General features: G+C 36.7%; 1 protein-coding gene, 1 long non-coding RNA gene and 1 pseudogene across 4 annotated transcripts; all 3 read right to left on the bottom strand.

Annotated features, from left to right (window-relative positions):
* Positions 1-1,785: 1,785 nt before the first annotated feature.
* Positions 1,786-2,358, bottom strand: LOC147502603 (protein FAR1-RELATED SEQUENCE 5 pseudogene; annotated as a pseudogene).
* Positions 2,359-3,228: 870 nt separating this feature from the next.
* LOC147502604 (uncharacterized) lies at positions 3,229-7,422 on the bottom strand. Its single transcript, XR_015220085.1, has 3 exons — positions 7,305-7,422; positions 7,139-7,205; positions 3,229-3,284 (listed from the first exon to the last, which is right to left on the bottom strand). It is a non-coding gene; the product is annotated as an uncharacterized LOC147502604 (long non-coding RNA).
* Positions 7,423-10,064: 2,642 nt separating this feature from the next.
* LOC147502605 (uncharacterized) lies at positions 10,065-22,412 on the bottom strand. 3 transcript variants are annotated; one of them, XM_086607430.1, is made up of 16 exons: positions 21,527-22,412; positions 20,359-20,484; positions 19,891-19,950; positions 19,122-19,235; positions 18,941-19,028; positions 13,930-14,075; positions 13,686-13,787; positions 12,861-12,932; positions 12,680-12,779; positions 12,525-12,607; positions 11,618-11,695; positions 11,429-11,527; positions 11,299-11,349; positions 11,135-11,191; positions 10,989-11,030; positions 10,065-10,596 (listed from the first exon to the last, which is right to left on the bottom strand). In XM_086607430.1, the coding sequence occupies exons 1-16, from the start codon at positions 21,533-21,535 to the stop codon at positions 10,519-10,521; spliced, it is 1,305 nt and encodes a 434-aa protein (XP_086463556.1). In that variant the 5' UTR covers positions 21,536-22,412; the 3' UTR covers positions 10,065-10,518. The 3 variants fall into 3 exon arrangements, with proteins under 3 accessions (XP_086463556.1, XP_086463558.1, XP_086463557.1); XM_086607432.1 differs by having other exon boundaries at positions 20,565-22,411; XM_086607431.1 differs by lacking the exon at positions 19,891-19,950 and having other exon boundaries at positions 21,527-21,664.
* Between the last annotated feature and the right edge of the window lie 439 nt (positions 22,413-22,851).

Raw genomic sequence — 22,851 nt, forward strand, 5'->3', positions numbered from 1 at the left:
CCCAAACGGTCGAGTAAGTCCAAACGGTGTGGTCACACCGTTCAAGAGGCAAAAAACACAGACACCACCATTTTATCCAAGTTCAAATCCCAAACGGCATGGCCACACCGTTTGGGACCTAGTCAAATGGTGTGGCCACACCGTTTTGGTGTGCAATACGACTACCTAGCCAGTCGTTTTAGCCTCGAATTTTGTCTCGGTCCGGTCAATCACTGTACACATCAATAATTACTACATGCATAATTACGTTTAAATCAACTGTTATACTAAAACTCAAGTTCATATAATTTACACAAACCCGACATGTAAAACTTCCGAAAAGGTAATCAAGTTCGACATATAATCAAGTTCATATAATTTACTAAACTTCTGATTGGTTCCAAAATGAATAAATAGTTTACTAAAACTATGATAACTAAAACTCTGACAATTCACCCAAATAACTAAAACCCAAATAAAACTCAAATCACTAAAACTTCTTCACAATTCGAACTCGACAAAGACCCCACCAAATAAAGTTGGTGACATGAATGGCGTAGATATTCGTGTCCTCAAACAGCCCCACCACCGCTCCTTGCTAGGTTCCATACGAGCAGGATAAAACTGGATAAAGGGAAATGTTATCATTTGTGCCCTCGTCTTCGTTCTCCTCCCCATCCTCGTCTTCGTTCTCCTCATCATCGTCGTCTCTGTCCTCTAACTCTACATCCAATACTGTAAATCAAAAAGAATGGAAAACGTTAAGTTTTAAAGGCAATTGTGTAAGATAGGATACTACGAATTAAGCTTAAGGAAACAATATTATACTTACTTGGGCCCTTCTTTTTGTTTGGATTTTCAGGACAATTTAAATGCTGTCATGGTTAACACCAACTTTGTTACAACATGTACATCTCCTCTCTGTCTTTGCTTTGGCTTTTGCGCATGCTTGTTCAAGACCCCCTTTTATTCTACCACTGTCCTTAGTTTTCTTATAAATCTTCACGACTTTTTTTCTTCCTTTTGTTTGAGAGATGTTAGGATTCAAAAGTAAAACTTGGGATAGGTCAAGTGGCGATCTTTGAACTATCGGCAATAGTGCATGAATTAACAACCTAAAACACCAGGGTCAACTTCCTTCTGTTTCTTGAGCTCCACTGACAGTTCTTGCAGTCTTTGTAGCATTAATTGGTAAGCTGAATCAGTTTTCGCAGCTTCATAAACCGACTGATTAGCAACCATTTGAAGTCGAGTAATTCTCAGTACCTCAGAGTTCTCATGGCCACTTACGGTCCACGGTCATACTCAGCTCTATACTTATTTGCCCCTTTCATCCACCTCTTAAGAATAAAGAGCTCGGGAATCTCAATATCACGACTCTGAAATACCTTTATGAGGTGTCCACAAGGTATCCCCAGAAATTCAAAAGTTTTGCATTCACAATTACCTTCTTTTGTCGCTGGGTTGAACTTCACCTTCCATTCACGCATTTCGTCACCGTGAACTTCGCGACTTATAAGTGTAGGTTCATGTTGTCCGTCGATTACCTTTTTCATCATCATGCGGGACATACTTTCGGCCAAATTTAACTTTCGAATTCTTGCTTGAATCTATCATAAGCATTCCTTGTGTATACACTTGTCGCGACTCTTCAAGAGAAATGAATTACGCCTATAATCCGATTCGAAGTGTTGATAATATAATCCTCTTTTTCTCTTTCAACAATCCTCATCAAACACTTATCATTCTTCACTACAAACTCTCTAAGAGTTGTCGTAGATGTGAAAAAGTTCTTGTAAACGTAATTCATGCTTTTAGCGCCGGTAGTCGAAGTCTTAGGCATAAAAGTATCAAGTGATAAACTGGAGCCCATTTGTGTCGAATCTTGTACATCTCTTGAAGCCATTCATTCTCCTCCAACTTAAAACTAGACATCAATTCTGCCCACCTCCTTTCAAACACATCAGGAATAAATATTTGCCGAATACAGTGTTTGAATTCTTTTTTGAATTTTGACTTCCGATAATAATAATTTGGAAGTTTTTCAGGGAACTTCTTCATAATATGCCATAGGCAGAATCTGTGTAAAGTATTAGGGAATACCGTACCAATAGCTAGAGTCATAGCTCTATCTTGATCTGTGATAATTGCAGATGGGGCACGTCCGCCCATAGCTCCAAGCCAAGTCTCAAAAACCCACTGAAAAGAATCTTCTGTTTCATCCAAAAGTAGTGCACAACCAAATTGGATTGATTGCATATGGTGGTTAACTCCGATGTAAATGGGGGCGAATGGCATTTCATATACATTCTTCCGATATGTGGTATCAAAGAAAACCACGTCACCAAAATATTGAAGCGGTATAATGCGACCGACCATCTACCCGGAAAAAATTAATGGCCCTTGCTTCATGATCCATCTCAGTATTGCATAAAAGAAATTAGGATCCTCTATACTTTTTTTTCTTGAAAAATGAAGCACCGCGGTAGCATCACCTCTCACCGGTTTCTTGTATTCTTTTGAGGGGCCCAAATGGTTCCAACAATCCCTATCATCAAAACCAATTTGTACTCCGTCAAGTATATCAACAACTTTATTCACAGGTACACCACCATCGCGAAATGAGTCAATCAACACCTTAGCTGCAGCAGGGCATATTTCTATTAACAGGCATACGCATTCTTTTTGCCGGACTAACCAGGTTGTGATTGTGCTCGCTACTAAATTTCATCACTTTCCAGATTCCACTATTTTGCTTTGTCACCCTCATTGAAGCAAGGCACCCACATTTAACTGTATTTGTGTTTCTTTTTCTCACTTCTTTCTCGGTTCCATCCACATTCTTATTTTTGCCTCCTCGATCTCTATAAACCCCAAATCGCGAGCAAGTCATTTGACAACTACTAACTTCATCCGAGCGAAACTGATTTTTGAGCTTGAATTCTTGGACTAAATCCAAGCGATTTTCCGTAAGCTATATAGAATTGTTTTTTTGCTGCCTCAAGAGTTTCAAAACACATTCCCAAACATGGTGGCTTCACAATTTCCACTTCCACTTCAAACTCACGGAGGTTGAACAGAGGAAGAAAATGCCAGAAGGTGCCGCGAGAAGGTGCATAAAAGAAAGACGATGTACTGCAAATAAATGTGTCCACGTCAAAAATAAAACAAATAAACTAACACGATTTTACAATAATACTGTATTGAATTAGTTGGTAGAAATCGAAAATAAAATTGAAACATTAGCTCACTGAACCGTATTCTTCCTTCTCTCCGACTTCATCAATCAATATTGAGTCGTCCATCTACTGATAACAAAAAATGTCAAAATTGTGGAAACAAGGGCATTGTGAACAAAGTATAGTAGCAACTACAACTCAAACAAATTGTTGTCCATTTAAGCAAGTCACAAGTGTAAATGTATAATAAGGCTAGTCGAGAAAATGCATAAGGAAATTCAAAATAGAGAAATTAATGAGAAATAGAGAAATAAGGAAATTCTCGATGTAATGTTTTGTTTATTTCGTGTTTTTTGCTTTGCAAAATTTTGTTTTTCTGAAATTTCGTTTTGGGATTTGGCGTGGATCTGTTTTTTTTCCTCTCTTGAGCGGTGCGGCCACACCGTTTTTCACTAGGTCCCCAAGCGGTGTGGCCATGCCGTTTGGGATTTGAGCTTGATAAAAATGGTGGTCTGTTTTTCCCTCTTGAACGGTGTGATCATACCGTTTGGATTTAGTCCCAAACGGTGTGGCCATGTCGTTTGGGATTTGAGCAATGACAAACTAAAATGCGCAAGTTGTCGGAGTGTAAAACTAGTACAGACTTGTGTTATGTTATGTTAGCTTGTGCTTTTTTCAGTCGGTGTTCTCATTGTCTTTTTTCTATTCTACTTGCGGTTTTTTTTGTATGTTTCTGTGAAATACCAATACTCTGACAGCTTGTACTTGTTCTCTGACAGCTTGTAGGAACTTGTTTATCTTTATGTTTATGACAGCAAAACTATTTAAGTTGTAGGAACTGTGACAGCTTTTATTTAGTTTTTATTTTCTGACAGAAACTATTAGAACAAACTACCAATCAAACTTATTCATTGTTATTAGAACAAACTACCAATCAAATTTATTCATTGTTACATCAACACAAGATTCTCAGAGCAAATAAATCGAGTCATAGTTACGATAGATAAGCACAAGTTCACCACAAGTTCATAACCCGAGTCATAGTTACATCGAGTCATAACCACAAGTTCACCACAAGTTGTTACCAAGATAAGCAAAATGGATTAACCAAAGAAGTTCACAAAATGAATTAACCAGCATAATTACATTCACCACAAGTTCACAAAAAGCGCAATACAAAGAACTTGAAATCAACCCACGACTCATCTAATTTTACAATGAAACTCGAATTCTTTCGACAAACCATCGTCGTCAATTTCAAGTGTAATTTTGACTTTTTTATCTTTTTTTGAAGACGAGGAAGAGGTGACTGTGGAAGAGCTTGAACTCGCTGCCAACTCAATGTTGCTCCTTAACCAAGCTAACAAAGTATCCAACCATTCAAAATCCTTCCCACACTCGGTGCAATTCAAGAATTTTCTGCCTTCATTTTCCGTTTTCTTCATTGTTGTATTAACCTTTCTGAACCCCGCGCAATTCAACTGTCTGCATCCTAGATTCTCTAGAGGTACTAATGACGATGCTCTCGCGTCTTCCAACCATTGGAAGTCTCCGCAAGCGCGACAGGTCAAAATTTTTTTCCCAAGAGATTGGATTTGGCTCGACTGTTTCAGGATCCTACTTCCACGACATTTTCGAATGCAACAAGGCGTAGACAACCAACAACATTTCTCTGATGAATGAGTGTTATCACCACACCTATTGCCGCGAGTTCTTTCCATCTACAAGAATAACAAAATCCAAACAAACAAACATCCATTTAGCTACACTTGTCTAACAAACCAATAAAAAGAAAACTACGACCTATTTGAACTAGGACACAAGGACCGCGACTAATTAAAAATAAAACTATTTCTATTCTTTAGTTACACAACTAACTCTTGGGTTCAAGACCTTAAAAGTGTCTCTTACAGATAAATAACTATGGAAGTGGCCATATGTCATATACAAAGTGTCCATGTTACTTAGCAAAAATCCAAAATTTGATTTTTGTCATCACTCCGAAGCTGAAGATATCTCTTCTTGGACACCTCTGATTGTATAACTATCCAAATCACCTTTTCCTTTGCAACTTCATCTCTAAAACGTATTTAAGAATTAGCCTCACGCCTTCACATTAGATATTCTAACTTCAACTTCCCAATTTTGTATCAACAGCTCCTTTTTTCATATAGACTTTAAAGAAGTAAAGTACGAGGTACTAAGTAAAACTTCACAGTAAAAGGCTTCCATTAGCCTATAGTAAAAGTACATAGTCAAAAGAAGGAAAACCAACCACATAAAAGTATCTTCCCTGCGGTAACCTTTACACAAGCGAGGGGTCAAGTCTATTACCCTAGTCCAATGGGTCAAGACTCATGAAAGTATTTTGACACGAGTTTGGTGAACATTTGGGCTTTAAACCTAGTGTTAGAGGAGGCCTCATGGAAATATGGCTTAGAAGACTTAAGATAAAATCAATGCAATCGATGTCATATGTAGGTACTTTGTACAAATTCCATCTCTTACAATGATTGTTAAGGTGAACTAAAGAGAAGAGGGTATTCCACACTCTTTTCATGGCAAATGAAACGAAAAGAGATAAAGAGAGGCCTCTGGTTTCTGCAAGAGAATCAAATGTCTTTCAAAACCAAAACATCGCAAGCTTCAAACACATTTCCACGTAAGTCCCCGATCCGACTAAATACAAAAGAAAGCCCATGCACAACCATAAAAGTAAGTTCTTCCCTACTTCACTTGTCCAACAAACCAATAAAAAGTTGAGTTTTCCAATTTTATATAGAAAGTCAGGCTAAACTGAGAGATCCAAGAACAACTTAAAACCTAACTGCACAATGCAGATGCATCTAAAAGCTTGTTGTAGGCTCTCAAGGCGCATTTGGAGACAAAGAGGAAAAAGTATACATATTTCGAGGGTGGCTCCTAACTCACTTCATTTCAAATGAGCCAATTCATTAACTTAACCCGAACATCGTGAGTTCAAAACTCTGACAGAGTAGTTCAAAACTCTGAAAGAGTTCACCGAACTCTGACAGAGTTCAAAACTTTGAACTCTGACAGAGTTCAAAACTCTGAACTCTGGAAGAGTTCACCGAACTCTAACAGAGTTCAAAACTCTGATAGAGTTCACCGTTCATAACTTCATTGCTTGATTTAATGATTTATTTATTTTGAATCATTCATCTCTTATAACGAGTTCAAAACTTTGAACTCTTTTCGGAGTTCGGTGAACTCGGCGAGTTCACCGAACTCGGCAGAGTTCACCGAACTCTAACAGAGTTCAAAACTCGAACTCGAAAGAGTTCAAAACTAACAGAGTTCACGAACTCGACGAGTTCAAAACTCTGAACTTCGAAAGAGTTCAAAACTCAACTCGAAAGAGTTCACGAAACTCGACGAGTTCAAAACTCGAACTCGAAAGAGTTCAAACTCTGATAGAGTTCACCGAACTCTGACAGAGTTCACCGAACTCTAACAGAGTTCAAAACTCCGAACTCTGAAAGAGTTCAAAACTCTAACAGAGTTCACCGAACTCTGACAGAGTTCAAAACTCTGAACTCAGAAAGAGTTCAAAACTCTGAACTCTGAAAGAGTTCACCGAACTCTGACAGAGTTCAAAACTCTAAACTCTGAAAGAGTTCAAAACTCTGACAGAGTTCAAAACTCTGAACTCTGAAAGAGTTCAAAACTCTGATAGAGTTCACCGAACTCTGACAGAGTTCACCGAACTCTGACAGAGTTCACCGTTCATAACTTCATTGCTTGATTTAATGATTTATTTATTTTGAATCATTCATCTCTTATAAATCCAATCAAGTAAACAAACAAAATATCTTCAATTAATAATTCAATCCCACTTAAATGTTTATAAAGCAAACAAATATCAAACAAACCCATAGCAACGCCAATTAGTTCCATAAAAAAGAAGCAAAATCCCAATTTATGAACAACAAAATCTTGTTTGAATGGAAGAAACAAACCTGTGAAAATAAAGGTTGCTCCGACTTAAACCAAGCTTGAAACGAAGATTGATTCGTCAATGAACACCTTAATTCAACACAACAATGGTTAATTAGCACATTGTTTTCGATTGAAACAATTAAGGTTTTTGGAGATAAGATTAAAAGAGAGAATGTAAACACAAACCTTAATTGTTTTCGGAGAGTGTAGCTGTGTCCACTGATTTTTTTTGGAGATTGATTCGTAAACACTGGTTTTTTTGGAGAAGAAGGTAAACATTCGATTTTTTATTTGAATCCTATTTGATTGTTTATCACAATTGATTGTCACAATGATTGTCACAATGAAATTGGAGGAGATTGTCACAATTGATTTTTTTTTGGAGAAGAAGGTAAACATTTCAAAATTTTGGTTTCAAAATTTTTGTTTTCAAAATTTCATAAATTTTGGTTTTTTTCTCGAAATTTCGTTTTCAAAATTTCGGAATTTACGTTGTCCGTAGGATCGGTTGGGTTGATGGGGAGATGAAAGGTGTGGATCGGTTGTGTCCACAATGTGGCTACGATACACTGTGGTCTGTATCCTAACCCTATATATATATATATATATATATATATATATATATATATATATATATATATATATATATATATATATATATATATAGTTTGTAAGTTTGGGCCATAGAAATTAAAATATCGATTGAAATATTTATGGAAAAAGAAGCAATTACTGAATGTACTATTATACTATGAGACGGTATAAGTTAAAGTACTTGAATGCGCCCAAACATGTGGGCCCTCAAATGATATTTTTGTGTTACATAGTTTGGATAAGCAAATCATGGAAGGAAGACATTGACACGGATACGTGTGTTTGTATCCGACACGGATAAGAAGTGTCTAACACGGCAAAATATAAAAAACTGAGGCATATCACATACCTAGGAAGCACGGATACCGATATGCGACACGGATACGCGGACATGGCATTTTTCAAAAATATAGGACACGGATACGTCATAGACACGTTTGAATAATATATATATATATATATATATATATATAATTGAGCATTTTTCACCAAATTCAAATTAAAATGGCAATTCTACTTCATAAAATGACCAAATCAAACACATTAAGCAACAACTTATATGTATAACTTGAATTCACTTCATCTTTCTTCTCTTGCATCTCTTCTTAACTTGAATTTTATTTCACTTGGTTTTTTTGTTGAAGTTCCAAAAAAATTTCTTGTATGTATGAGATTACTGTCCCCGTGTGTCCCCCGCGTGTCAGAAATTAAAAAATTAATTATAAAATCGGATACTCCAAATCGCGTATCGGGTCGTATCCGTGTCGGACACGTATCAGACCATTAGGGATGTATCGGTGCTTCATAGTCACATACAATATGTGTCCGACGCGGACATGTCGATACTTATCCCACACAGATTATTTTAAAAAACATGGCGTGGCCATGTAACATAGGTAAGGTTCCAAAAAGGATGAGACCTCAGCTTTAACATACTCATCTGAACATGTTCTCCCCCCCCCCCACACAGACACACACACACACACACACACACAAAAGGAATTTCGTTGAACTGCTCAAACTATTACAGAAATTAGTTATATTTCGTGAACTACTACATTGTCCTAGGTAAAACAATATGTTATACTAGTTAAAATGGATATTAAATGCAATCTTTTATAATTATATATTTCATGACTCAAGAGTACAAGCTGTGTTATACTGGTTAAACGAAAATTAAGTTCAATGTTTTATGTTCTAATTCTTGCCTCTTATAAGATGTGGCCCAGTGATTTTTGACATTTTTTTGGTTTGTTTTTTGCCTCTTATAAGAGGCATTCTACTATAAATGTCTTATAAGAGGCTTCAATTCTATAAGTACCAAAATTAGATCTACTTCAATTCTATAAGTCTTATAACTTGAAAAATGACTCAAACACCCCCGTCCATATACCTCTAATCTCATTTATCTCTTCTTTCCTTTTCATTATCTTCTTCTCCAAATAACTCCATTGCTCTATCCACCACCGGCTACCACCACCACCACCACCAAACTATTAAAACCACCACCACCACTGCTGCCACTACCACCACCACCACCACCACCACTGCCGCCACTACCACCACCATCATTACCACCACCACCATCATCACCTCCACCACCACTATCACCGTACTAGACTATCACCACCACCACCACCGTGCTATTAAAACCACCACCACCACCATTACTACCATCGTGCTATTAAGACCAATATCATCACCTCCACTACCACTACCATCACCACCACTACCACCGTACTATTAAGACTATCACCACCACCACCACCACCGTGCTATTAAGATATCTACCACTTTCTACTACTACTACTACCACTACCACCCCGGTGTTATTAAGACCAATATCATCACTTCCACTACCACCCGGCGTCTTTATTAAGACCACTACCACCACTGCCAATTAAAGTAGTTTCCTAAAATCGATATTATAATTATCAAAATTGATTTGAAATCGAAAATCAAACTATATCTTTGTTTCAAATTAATCTATTCATGTTAAATGTGATGTAAAGTAGGGTTATATTTGTCAAATAACCATCTATAAGATGTTATGTATTTGTTTTCTCTATTTTTACAAGTGCTTATAAGAGGAACTTAAAATGAAAAACAAACCACTTTATAAGACCATCTTATAAGACCCTCTTATAACACATGGTCTTATAAGACCCTCTTATAACTTAACCCAAAAAAACAAATAGGAAGACTATATAACTTCTTTTATTTCTGGTTGATTTTAGTTTGGGTTTGTTAATATCGAAAAAAAAAAAAAAAAAAAAAAAAAAGTTTTGGGTTTGTTTGATCTTGAGTTGCACAATGTAGATCTTTGTCATTTTTCTTCTGATTACCATTCCAAAAGACAAAAAAAAATGACTGCATATATCATAGGTATTATACACTGAATTCTAACGCAAGATAAATCCAGTGAGTTAACTAAACCTTCTCTAAATTTCAAGCCTGAAAACGAGAAGTCTGCTACTTAATACCGCCCATAGGTTAATTTGATAATGGAATATCTTCTCTGTTTTTTTTCCCCAGATTATGTCCTTCAGAAAGCGAATGTGTATACAAAGAGAGATGATTTCCTTTTTTATTTATTTTTTTCTTTTGCACAATTTCATAAATCTGCAAAGAGACCACATGCTTGCACTCCACATTTTCCACACTTGCTTTTTGCACTTTGCAATCAGTTGCAACGAAGGTGTTCGCCACTTCATGGATCATGCACCAGTAGTTCAGTACCCACCAAAATTTTCTCATACTGGCATCTTTCCCTATGCAAAAATGGTACATTCCATTTTTACCTGCATCATACACTTTCGTCCTTGCGAGAAGTAGCTAGTGCTCCAATGCTTGATCCAGCAATGTATTCACCTGACCAAGCATTCTGCATATAAATTAAGTACTAAATTAAAATAATTTCTATAATTTAAAAGTGTGATTCTCTAGTGAGAATCAACTAGGTAGCATATTTAACGAAGAAGTGGTTGTGAAAAACAGTTACATCGTCAGGATTGGAAGTTAACAAGGATATGGAAAGGTCCCATGATGGCAACTATAACCCAAATAGGAAAAGTCTATCAATGCCATTTAGTGCAAGGAATGGAAACCCATTTTCGGAGAAGGCACGCCCAGAAAGTGAACGAAGTACAAATGCAGGAAAACTGAAAGATTTCATAAATTTGATCGGAGTAGATATTTTTCGGGATTACTAGCGGTACCAAGTTAACAGAGTTCAAAGCCGTTCCGAGTATCAATAGAGTTCCTTTCATTTCTTACCTGAAAGTTGAACCCACCGGTTATTCCATCAACATTGAGTACCTACAAAGAATACAACTTTGGTGTCATTTATAGTCGTTTAATAGTTTCAAGGAAAAAAGTTACAAGGAAGGCTACTGAAGCCACAACGCGGAATGATAACCAACCTCTCCTGCAAAGAATAGACGTGGTTGTATCTTGCTTTCCATGGTATTCAGCGAGATCTTCACACACATAAGAAGTAAATAAAATCATAAAAGAAAGATAAAGCGGGAAGAAAAAAGAAAAGGTGAGCCAAAAGAGATAGATATGCATAGGAAAGTATACCAACCTCACTCAGTGGAACACCTCCAGCAGTAACAAATTCATCTTTAAATTGACCCTTCAATGTAAACCAAGTATAAATATTTCAGAGTACATGGCAAGGAGCAAAGGAGGTAAAAAGCAAATACAAAAGCTACCTTCCCTGTTATTCTGAATGAACACTGCTTCAGCAAAGAAGAAACAGAAATAAGGGAGTTCTTTGGAATGGATGCCCACAATGTATCTCCATCTATACCCTGTATAATAATCGTGAGATAAGTTATATCCTGACCATAAAAACTTATTTTTCACCGAACTCATGTGAGTTTTCTAAGACCAAGTGATACCTCTTGCTCCAAAACATATTTCCAAAATCTCTTCACCAGACCAAATTTAGGTGGACATGTGTTGAGCACTTTTTGTTTCTGCAGAAAACGTAGAATGATCAATCCAGATCGCAATGGGATTAACTTAACTGTATAACAATTAACCAATCCCTTGTGCCATCAAGTTCTCTAAACAAATGTAACCATAGAAGCGTGAGTGGTAGAACAGAATAAGATTCAAAGTGGAGTGTGCATTAAAATTTCCAAAAGCAGGATGATACAAGATCCAAGAACGGCAACTGATTGATTTAAAAATGGAAAACAAAAACCCCAAGTGAATTACAGTTAAATCCATTTATAAATAACATAGTTAACCGGCAGACCTGTATTTTATTCCTCTTAACCTTCTAGCTATATAGCCAATATCTCTTTCCTGCTTTGCTTAATGTAACAACTTTCCAATTTAACTAATACAATGCAAAAAACATTAAAACCACGACAAAAAAGTTAATAGAGGGAGCCTAGACTAATGAGTACTATGTGAGTTGGGATGATATGACCTTCTTTCTCAATTAGTCAAGGCGTAATTCTACTTGGAGACGGCCTTGTAAGGGTATCGGCTTTTTTGGCTTTTTGAGCATCTTCTTAGGTGACCTAAATAACTTACTGAAACATCTACTCAATTCTTGTTCCTTTCATGCATGAACTTTTACAATGTTTGGTCTCTTTTCAGTGATTCCCTACAAGTGTTGTTGGATCAGCATGTGGTTAGCCATTTTGGGTTTTACGTCCAGTATTGTGTTGGCTGATGTATCTAGACACAATCCTTATCCACAATGGAGACAGAAATCCTAACACTAAATTTGACCTATACCAAGGAAAATGTACATGCATAAAACCATTGTAAAATTTGAGAACAGAGTTATACCACAAATTGATCCTTGTGTTGAAGAAGCATGGACTTGCCATCTTCAATGTGAAGATCGGGTAAGAAATCTACCAAGAGTGTTCCTGCATTTAAAGGCTTATCAAGTTAAGACAGTATTAACACATCAAAACAAGAAGAATAAATAAAATTCTTGCCTTGGTAATTTGAAGTGAATAAAACACGTGCTCCCCATGCAGATAATCGGAGGATCACTGGCCCACTAAGTCCCCAGTGGGTGACCAACATGGGCCCAACCTAAAACCCCGAGAGTATTTGTCAGTGGTCACAAGTTGTACATTCTCTATTACAAGTAAAATATCTGACATAAAAGCATACCTGCGTAAACTCTGGAATACTCCTTCGGACATTCTCTACGTTCAATTTTGCTTTAACCTTTGGAAATGTAATCTGGGCATAGGAAACAATTAAATGGGCATTATGGTAATTACTAGTATTACATAGCATGAAATTCTTAGTATATACAAACATCACCCATAATTCAACTTAAATGCATCTGACAGACTCATTTGTAATACAGTAAAATTATGTCCTTATTGGATAACGGGCAAATGAAGTAGAATCAGCTCTTCATTAGTGATTTGTAATAATTATACGGCTACTCATATTTATGTGTAACGACCCACTACAGTCTAAAGCCACGTGTTAATCTTGTCCCTACTTGGCCACTAAAGGCTCAAGCTCCATTATGAGTATGGGCGTAGGATTTTCTTCAATATGCTTCGACACATTATAATAAATCCAGGATCCATGACAGCTTAGTATCTGCCATCCGTCCTCGGCTCAGTACCAAATTTGTAACAACCCACAAAGCCACATGTCAATACTGTTCCCACTTAGCTACCCAAAGCGCACTGTGGCTACGGGGGTGGGACATTCCTCAAAAAGCTTCGACTCTAGTAAGTGATTACAAGTTTAAACCCAGGATGAAGGACAACTTCCAACCCGGAGTGCGAGTGTGGACCTAAAACTATGGGGTATCACATCACGTTACCTTTCCTCATCTATAATTAGTGAACCTTGTAAAAACTTGATCGTGGAAAGAAATATCAAATATATGATAACCAATCTTCAAAAATATTTTTTTTTTTAAAAAAGGAGAAATTTACATCGAAAGTTTTAATGAATCTTGGAAAGAAGTACCCCAGATAATTCTGCTAGATGCTTGTCCTCAATCTTGAAAGTGAACAAGCTTGGCATAGGATCTATGACTGAATGACCTAGTTGCATTGCGAGAATATGGCCCTGTCATCATAATAATATCCACGAATAGAACATTACTCCAAAAAGTAATTGACATTAAAAGAATCGTCACAGTGAATACAAAATTCTAGCACTCCAACCTCCACAGTATCAGGGAAAAGGCATACTAGACGAGTTTTCCAACCTGTCGGTTACTTCCACTGGCAACCAATACATAATTTGCTTCAACATTTTCAACCAGGTCAATCGTGCGCTTCTCAATTTTGATAAGAAATTTCCCGCTGTTGGTAGTAGATACATTAGTGACAACTTTTCCCGTCTGCAGTGAAACTATATGAAGAATCTACAATTTAGCTTATGTTGTTTAACACACCAGCACATTGAAGGAATTTCAACAGGAAAGGTATATGGACTAAATAACATAGTAATTTATTGAGTGAAGACAAGATTCCCTATGAGGACCTTGTAGGTCTCCTTGGCATTGATAGATTATTATTTTTTATTTTTTATTGTATTTTTTATTTTTTGAATGGTGAAATAAGAATTTCATTAAGAACAAAGAAAAAGTAGATCGGCTGTGCAGTTTAAGCGCAGATTAAAAGGCGTGCTACTTGAGTTATACGATTAGCAAGAAATAACCAGGTATGAGTGGGATCGAGAATTAGCCCGGATTGTGCTAAATCGGTCTTGAAAAACCAGCGCTTAATAGATCAAAAAGCACAATATATGTATAAAGTTACATACTGAAAAAGCCACAATAGAGAAAACCCAACTTAAACCAACTTTCCCCATGATAGAGAAACCCTAGTGGTGTAGTCTTCAACACAAAAACAACAAACTAGCTATCCCACACAATAGGCTAGATCCTTTCCCAATTACAATTCCAATTAACTTACTAGCATATCCCAAATTACACATGAAATCTTGATACATAAACCCTTTGAAGATAGGATTAGCACATTCCCCATCGAATAGTTCCTCTTTGATCTCCTCTGCGACCTTGACGAGATCTTGTTCTTGTATATCAAAGATCCTAGCATTTCTCTCCTTCCACAAAATCCAAATACTAGCTCTTGGAAGATGATCCGCTATCAAACCTCGCCTTATTAGAGAGTGGTAGGGCTAACTTGATACGTAAGGTTTCTCTAATATTAACTGGTCTAATCCATGCTTTGCTAATTAAGGAGAAGAACACCTCCCAAATTGCATGCAAGAGGGACAAGTGATAAGTAGGTGGTCCACATTTTCTTCCACTTGTTTATATAAAGAACACACATTCCGAAGTTCCATGCCCCTTGTGTTTGTGATATCAATGGTCTTGATCCCCCCAAGTAGACAAGCCAACAAAAGAAAGCAACTTCAATTGGAACCAAAGCCACCCAAATCTTCTTGTACGGAAAATCTTGAATGATCTCCGCACCTTGTAAAGTTACTAAGGAGTGTTCCTTAGCCAAGACTTGACAAAACAATTGTACCTAAAACACCTCATTGCTTTTCCAAACTCATCTCCTTCTATCGACCTCCTTTGAAAGACCCCTTCTTGATGGATAGTCAACATAAGAGATCCATAGCTTTCAATCTCCAAATCATTTAACCCCCTCTTTAATGCGACATTCCATACCACCCCTTGACTCCCTCTCTTGATATAATCCGAAATCTGTGCCTTTTTATTAGAAGCCAACATATACATATCACTAAACTTCACCTTAAGTGGCATATCCCCCACCTACATATCCTCCCAAAAGGAAATAGAGTCGCCGGTACCGAGTTTAAATTTTTACACCTTTGGCAACATCATCCCACCCGCTAACAATGCCCCTCCAAAGTGTCATCCCATATGGGTTTCTACGGGTTTCTAGGTTCCTTCGCAAGAAACCTATTACACCCCTCTCCATACTTTGCTACCACAACCTTCCGCCTAAAGTTATCATTTTCCTCATATCTCCACAACCATTTTGCCATCAATGCTATATTCATTAGCAATATATTTTTACACCCGAATCCCCCCTTCTATTTGGAGACAAAGCCTTTCCCATTTAACCAAATGATCAAATCACAAATTCATAATAACAATCTAGATAAATATGAGAAGATGATATATAATTACAAGCCATACTTCATTTTAAGAAAATGAAGAAATTAAAATGGGTGCAGGAATTATATTCAGCCCCTAAAATATCATAAAACTCAACTTTCAAGTAGGAAGGAAATTTGTTGCATCTTTGTAGTTATACATACTTGAAAATGTGAACCCATGTGATGTATAAATACTCATACATGTGAATTGAAACCAACGTTATCATGTAATATGCCAAATATATGGAATTACGAATGCCAAATATGCCAAATATACGGAATTACAAATAACCAAACGCCCTATGCTTTTCGACAACAATGAATATGAGTTATGTGATTCTATCTCACTCTTTAATAAGTAGATACACATTTTTCTTTGGTTGGTAAAAGTTGTATTCATCGATTAATTCAAGTAGGCAGAGAAAGCCTACAAATACAAGAGGAAGAAAACATAAAGAACCAACCAAAACTACACAACAACCAACAAGTCATCCCAAATCTGAAAACAGGAGACATTTTTTGTCATTTATCGGTAAAATCAGTATATATATAATGAAAAAAATACACAGAGGACGAGATATCCTACACATACAAGAAACATAAGTGATGACTAAAAAACAGAAAGGAACATTCCATAGGGGACACGCCTCCAAACCTACCATACCATCAAGAAAAGGAAAAACAAAAACAAAGAAAGGTCGCTCCTCCCAAAACTCAAGATCTGAACATGAATGGCTCCCATTTACACACAAAATGCTCAAAAGGGGTGCCTTGAGACTCTTCAAAACATGAGGCATTGCCATCTTGCCACGAAAACTCAAACTGAACGCTCCTAAACGCCTTCAAGAACTTAAACCATTGGAAAAGGAAATAAAGTGACCACCTCCTTAGATGCTGTCCTTCACAATGTCGCCTATACCTCTGTCCTTCACAATGTCGCCTATACCTCTCGATCCACATACCCCACAAGATAGTTTATAGTAACAAACTCCAAAGCTAATTACCAGATGAGGTGAAAAAGCGAAGACCAAACTCTGAAACAGATAAATCCCCCGATCACGACACACCCAAGAAACATGAGACTCTAAGAAAAAAATCCACCAATACTCCCAACACAAAGGACACCCCAACAAGACATGATGCACAGATTCTCCAGCCCTCCTAAACAACTAACAGTAGTCAACAATAACTTTCTCGCGCTTCTAACATGGTCAGTGGTAAGAATACACTCCAAAGAGGCAGACCACACAAAAAAAGAAATCCTGGAGGGAACTTTGGTTCCCCATATGAAAGGAGCAAAGAAGAAACAAACAGGAGAACAAGACTGGGGAGTATGCAGACAGAACTAGTACTCATTACTCAATGAAAAAGACGATATGCAAAAGATAAAACATTAATGTAATAAAAGAAGATTACATTAACACTTGAATCATTAGCCACTAGCTAATTTTTCAAGAACAAAACCCCACCCGATCATCCCTATTACACCCTAATTACTGATTACAAAAGAAAGGAAAAAAGAGAGGAAATTATCATTATTAAGATTAATAACAAAGAAAACTAAACAAAACAGAAGACAAGAGGCTGCAAGCAACAAGACACAAAAGCAGTTGCTATGCAAAACCAATTTACAAAACCCCAACACAAATCCTACACCAGACTACTAACCCACCAGTCAGCCAGTTCACTTAGTTGTCGTCCAAGAAATAACAAAGACCTGGCAGACAAAACACCTTTCTTACCAGAGAACCATACTCTCTTATCCAAATTACGACAACAATAGGTAACTAATCAAGCCTAGCCATAAAGGGAGCTAAAATGCTAACTTCCCAGTCATTCAAAGCTCTGCGCATACCAAGATACACAATCCTCATTCCTAACCATGCAATCCATGATGGGTTTACCTTTGAAGCCAGACATGCAGAACAACAAAGGGAAACAAGTAGCAAGGGAGTCACCATTTAACCATCTGTCCTCCCAGAAAAGAATCCTATCACCACTCCCAAGTTTGTACTGAACCTCTCTCAAGAAAAGAGGGAGAACTCTATGAATGTCTTTCCAAACCCCACACGCAAAAGGACTGGAGACAGACCAACTTTCACACCCAAAATGGCCCAAGCGAGAGACAATCAATCCTTCACAAACTCTGGAACTCCTCACCAAATCTCCACAACCACGTGTCCAACAGGGCTTCATTAAAGAGGAACATGTCACACAGACTTTCCCACCCAATAAGTACATAGTACATGATTATCATTTTAATTTATATTTTGATTAGTAAAATACTGTTTTATTGATATATATCTAAACAATGATACAATAGGATGAAATATCCTACACTACAATAGCATAAAAATCGATGGTGAGAAAGAAAAAAAACATAAAACAGGCTAGTCCAATTAACTCATAATGGAGTACCATCTAAGATTATCATGTGTACTTTCTTTATAATTTAGAACCAAAATACACCTTTTGTAGATTACTACATACTCCGTTTTTGGGAAAAAGAGATGGATGATTACTGGGCTATTCTTGTTGTGATGGCAGATTTTGGTATAAAAAATGAAAATCCAAATCAATAAAACAACATACACCAACAGGAAAAGTATAATCAACCAATCATTCTGAATCATGAATCATGCTAGTGAATTCAGAGAAGTGGGAAAACCTTTGCTATTTATGTAGATGCGATTAGGAAGAAGCTCAGTTTTTAACTTGAAATGGCTGGTCCTGATGCATAGAGGGCTACATTGTATATAAGAATTCAAGTTCTTATATTGTTGATTTGGTGCTCACATCTGCCTCTCACCCCAACATCCAAGATGTTATAGAGATGCTTGCTGTTAATAAATATTGTGAATAAATCACATTTCCTTGCCTTTGTAGGTTTGAACTTAAATTGCAATATTTCAATAAAACCGCATTTCATCATAGAAAAAGTAAAAGAGGTGATACATATATAGTCATGAAATTTAATACTGCTACGACTCAGAAAAATACTAGAAAACACACTATTCTCAGAAAGGTAATCCAAGAGTTTAACCACTGGTATTCATCATTAAAAATTAATTAGCATTAGGTGTTCAAATAGACATGATTCTTTATGTTGAAAAGTGTACCTCCTGAACTCTTTGCTTCAAGCATAAGACAGTCAATTATAGAAGACAAACTGTTGCTTACAGGAAATACTCTTCCATCGTCCTCAGTCTGAAGAGAGAATGACAATCATGACTGATCATTATCTAAACCATCGAAGAAAAAAAAAACAGGACAAGATAAGCATGGAAATCAAAAATCAACCTTGAGTGGCACCTCATGATCAGAAAACCAAGACATTGTATCCATTGGGCCATGCATACTAAAGAACGATCCTCGCAATTCCTTATAACCCTGAGGGTAATTGTCTGCCAGGACCTACATTAATCATGGATATAACATTTCAAGTCAATAGTCAACTTTTTAGTTTATAAAACTCTTACATTGGACCAATCGATATAAACACTCTAGTGCAATGAAAATATCAACACACTAGTAAAATATAATGCATAACGCCATAACCTTGTTTTAATAGCATAATGTGCTAAAGTATGAGTAACTATCAAGATAGACAAGTTGAGAATCAAATATGCCGAGAAGAATCGGCTTTGTGTACAATCCAATTGTTCTGTTTTTTATGTACAAACTAGTTCAACATCTCTCTCCTGTGGTTGTGTGTACAATAATCAGAATCAAATTAAATTGCATTTGCGACTATTTTTAATACTAGGTAACATCGACTCTTCATATTTCGATTATTTTATTTTCATAATAGTCTGAACAGCTTAGCATAGAGTATTAACACAACTGTGTCGCCGTGTTAACAGAAAATATAAATTAATTTAAGATTCAGCAAAAGCATACAATTTTCCTCATATGCAGTCTAACTATGGAAAGCATCTACCAGTGTTCATAATTTCAGACACAAATTGACAGACTCACACAAAATGTTTATAACTCAGACAGACTAACTCTAGTTCCTACACTGCATTTCCTCTGGAAAAAAGGCAATTGAAAATCAGATATTCCTCACCGTTTCTTCCATATAATGCCCGTTGGTCACATTGCATCGGCCACCTCCAGAAATTTTAACCTAGCAGTCATATCAAAATTAAAAATGAGAACAATCAGAGAAAATACTAAAAATGATTCCGCCAAAGAGTGGGTCTTACTCCCAACTGTTGAGTTGTAACACCTTCAAGATGCCAAATCTGTAATGTTTATTACTACTAAACTATTAACTTTTAAAGCTCTTCCAAGAGTGGGTATCTATCACACTCTCAGTTCCCCAAGTCTCAAATCATAACTCCACAAAGATACTACATTTGCAATGTTTTCGCCATTTCAACTAACGGGTACAAATATTAATCTCACAGCCCAAGTCATAACCTCATGCAGATGCCAAGTTCGTTGCATAAAACTGTACAAAACTTGACATATTTATAATAATTTTTCCATTAGAAGAAAAGGGTACTTTACAAAATGTGAATAAATAGTTTACCTTGGACAAAAACTTCCCTTTCTCAATAACAAGAACACTCAAATGAGGTGCAACTGTTTTAGCTCTTATTGCTCCATACACTCCAGCTGCTCCACCTCCTATCACTACTAACAACTCTTCATTTCCCTACAAAACACAGTCATTCTTTAATCAAAACATAGAAATAGATAGTTAAAGAGTGTATGTGTGTATATATGAAAGTGTACATGTTGTGCTTTGTGCTTTGGGGAAGTTTTGGGTTGTAGTAAATCTTCTTGTTGTATTCAGTAAAGGCAAAGAAAGTGCCCCAAAGCGAAGGGAGTGAAAGAAATCGCTTCATATCATCTTTACTGCAATCTCTTTCGTCTGTAAAAACTAAAATGACTCCTGGCCTCGAACCATTAAAAGTTGCAAGCCCATCGGTTAGTCTTCAAATTTCTATACATGGGCCGGGCGAAAATAGGAATTGGATGCCGCGTAGGACACGGAGTCCAAGGGAGTTATGAAACCGAGTAGAACTCGTAATCCAAACTCTGTTCGGCAAGAGATTTTCGTGAAACTTATAAATAGACGACACATATTACTGCTCGAGTCACCTTCTTTGTTAGTTTGTTATACTTTTTAATCTTCTTAAAAAAGATGGAGAGGACTGAAATATGTACTTTTCTTAAGAACGTTTTTAAGGATATGGTAGGTAATGGTAACGGCAATGCCGTCAAAGGTCGCACTCTTCTCATCATTGCTGTTCATGCAGTCCTTTTGGAGTTCGGGTTCGTTTGTGTTGATCGTTTGTCACAGAGGAAGATAGATACCCAGCCAAAAAAAAAGAAGAGGAAGATAGACAAATTTCATCTTCCAGAAGGTGGGACGCCGAGATCTGGACATTGGCGATATACTGTTCCTGATCTTATAGGTGTTGGCAGTGAAGTGTTGGAAACAGTTGAATTCAGGTTTCAAACTTGGGGAAAGTTCATGAATGTGATTGGGTCTCTAAGCAAGAACCCTCCATTCAGGTTGTGTTTGGATAAATTTTGTTTTGTTCCATCCTTAGAGTTTGTGTGTAAGTCGATGACAAATGGTTCTTCTAAATCTTTCCATGAAAGTAAAGTTCTCGAATTTTGGAGAATTGTAAAAGATAAACTTGCATTGCCTCTTTTAACAGATCTATGTGAGAAAACTGGACTTATACCTCCGCCATGCTTCATGCGCCTTCCAGCCGAACTCAAACTGAAAATATTGGAATTCCTTCCAAGTGCTAATGATTTCGGAATGGTTGGTTGTGTTTCTTCTGAGCTGATGTATCTGTCATCATACGATGACATGTGGAAGCCAAAGTACGAGGAGGAGCTTGCATTACTGTCTTCATATGCGCTTTTACAGTGGGATATTTATTTTGAAGCACCGGAGTTTTGTTGGAAAGATAAGTTTCATATGTGTAGGACTCTTCTTAACTCTTGTTAAGAGTGAGAGATGAGGACAAAAGGGGGATTGGCTGTTTTGAGCCCCTCTCTTCTTCTTTGTTATCTTTTTATGGTTTGTTGTTGAATCTATAAGATAATAACTTTTGTAAAATTGAAATATGATTTGTAAAATGTAAACCCTAATCAAATTTTACAAATTAGATTTTAATTTTGTAAAATTTTGTTAGGAACAGCATAAGCAACATTCATTACATGCACTACTCGTAAAAAATGAGTTGGTGTCAGCTTTTGTATACGTGTATGACAAAGTTAGGGTTTACATAAACAAGTTCAATAAGAATGATTATAGCTGTTGGCGGTGAAGTGTTGGAAACAGTTGAATTCAGGTTTCAAACTTGGGGAAAGTTAGTGAATGTGATTGGATGTGTAGGCAAGAACCCTGCATTCAGGTTGTGTTTGGATAAATTTTGCTTTGTTCCATCGTTAGAGTTTGTGTGTAAATCGATGACAAATGGTTCTTCTAAATCTTTTCATGAAAGTAAAGTTCTCGAATTTTGGAGAATTGTAAAAGATGAACTTGCATTGCCTCTTTTAACCGATCTATGTGAGAAAATTTGACTTAAACCTCCGCCATACTTCATGTGCCTTCCAGCTGAGCTCAAACTGAAAAATATTGGAATTCCTTCCAAGTGCTAATGATGTCGCCATGGTTGGTTGTGTTTCTTCTGAGCTAAGGTCTCTCTCATCAGACAATGACCTGTGGAAGCAAAGGTATGAGGAGGAGCTTCCATTGGTGCCTCCACTGGCGCTTTTACATTGGAATTTTTATTTTAAAGCACCGGAGTTTTGTTGGAAAGATAAGTTTCATATATGTAGGACTCTTCTTAACTCTTGTTAAGAGTGAGAGATGAGGACAAAAGGGGGATTGGCTGTTTTGAGCCCCTCTCTTCTTCTTTGTTATCTTTTTATGGTTTGTTGTTGAATCTATAAGATAATAACTTTTGTAAAATTGAAATATGATTTGTAAAATGTAAACCCTAATCAAATTTTACAAATTAGATTTTAATTTTGTAAAATTTTGTTAGGAACATCA

This window comes from Coptis chinensis, chromosome 4 (assembly GCF_015680905.1).
Source record: "Coptis chinensis isolate HL-2020 chromosome 4, ASM1568090v1, whole genome shotgun sequence".
NCBI classification, from domain to species: domain Eukaryota; kingdom Viridiplantae; phylum Streptophyta; class Magnoliopsida; order Ranunculales; family Ranunculaceae; genus Coptis; species Coptis chinensis.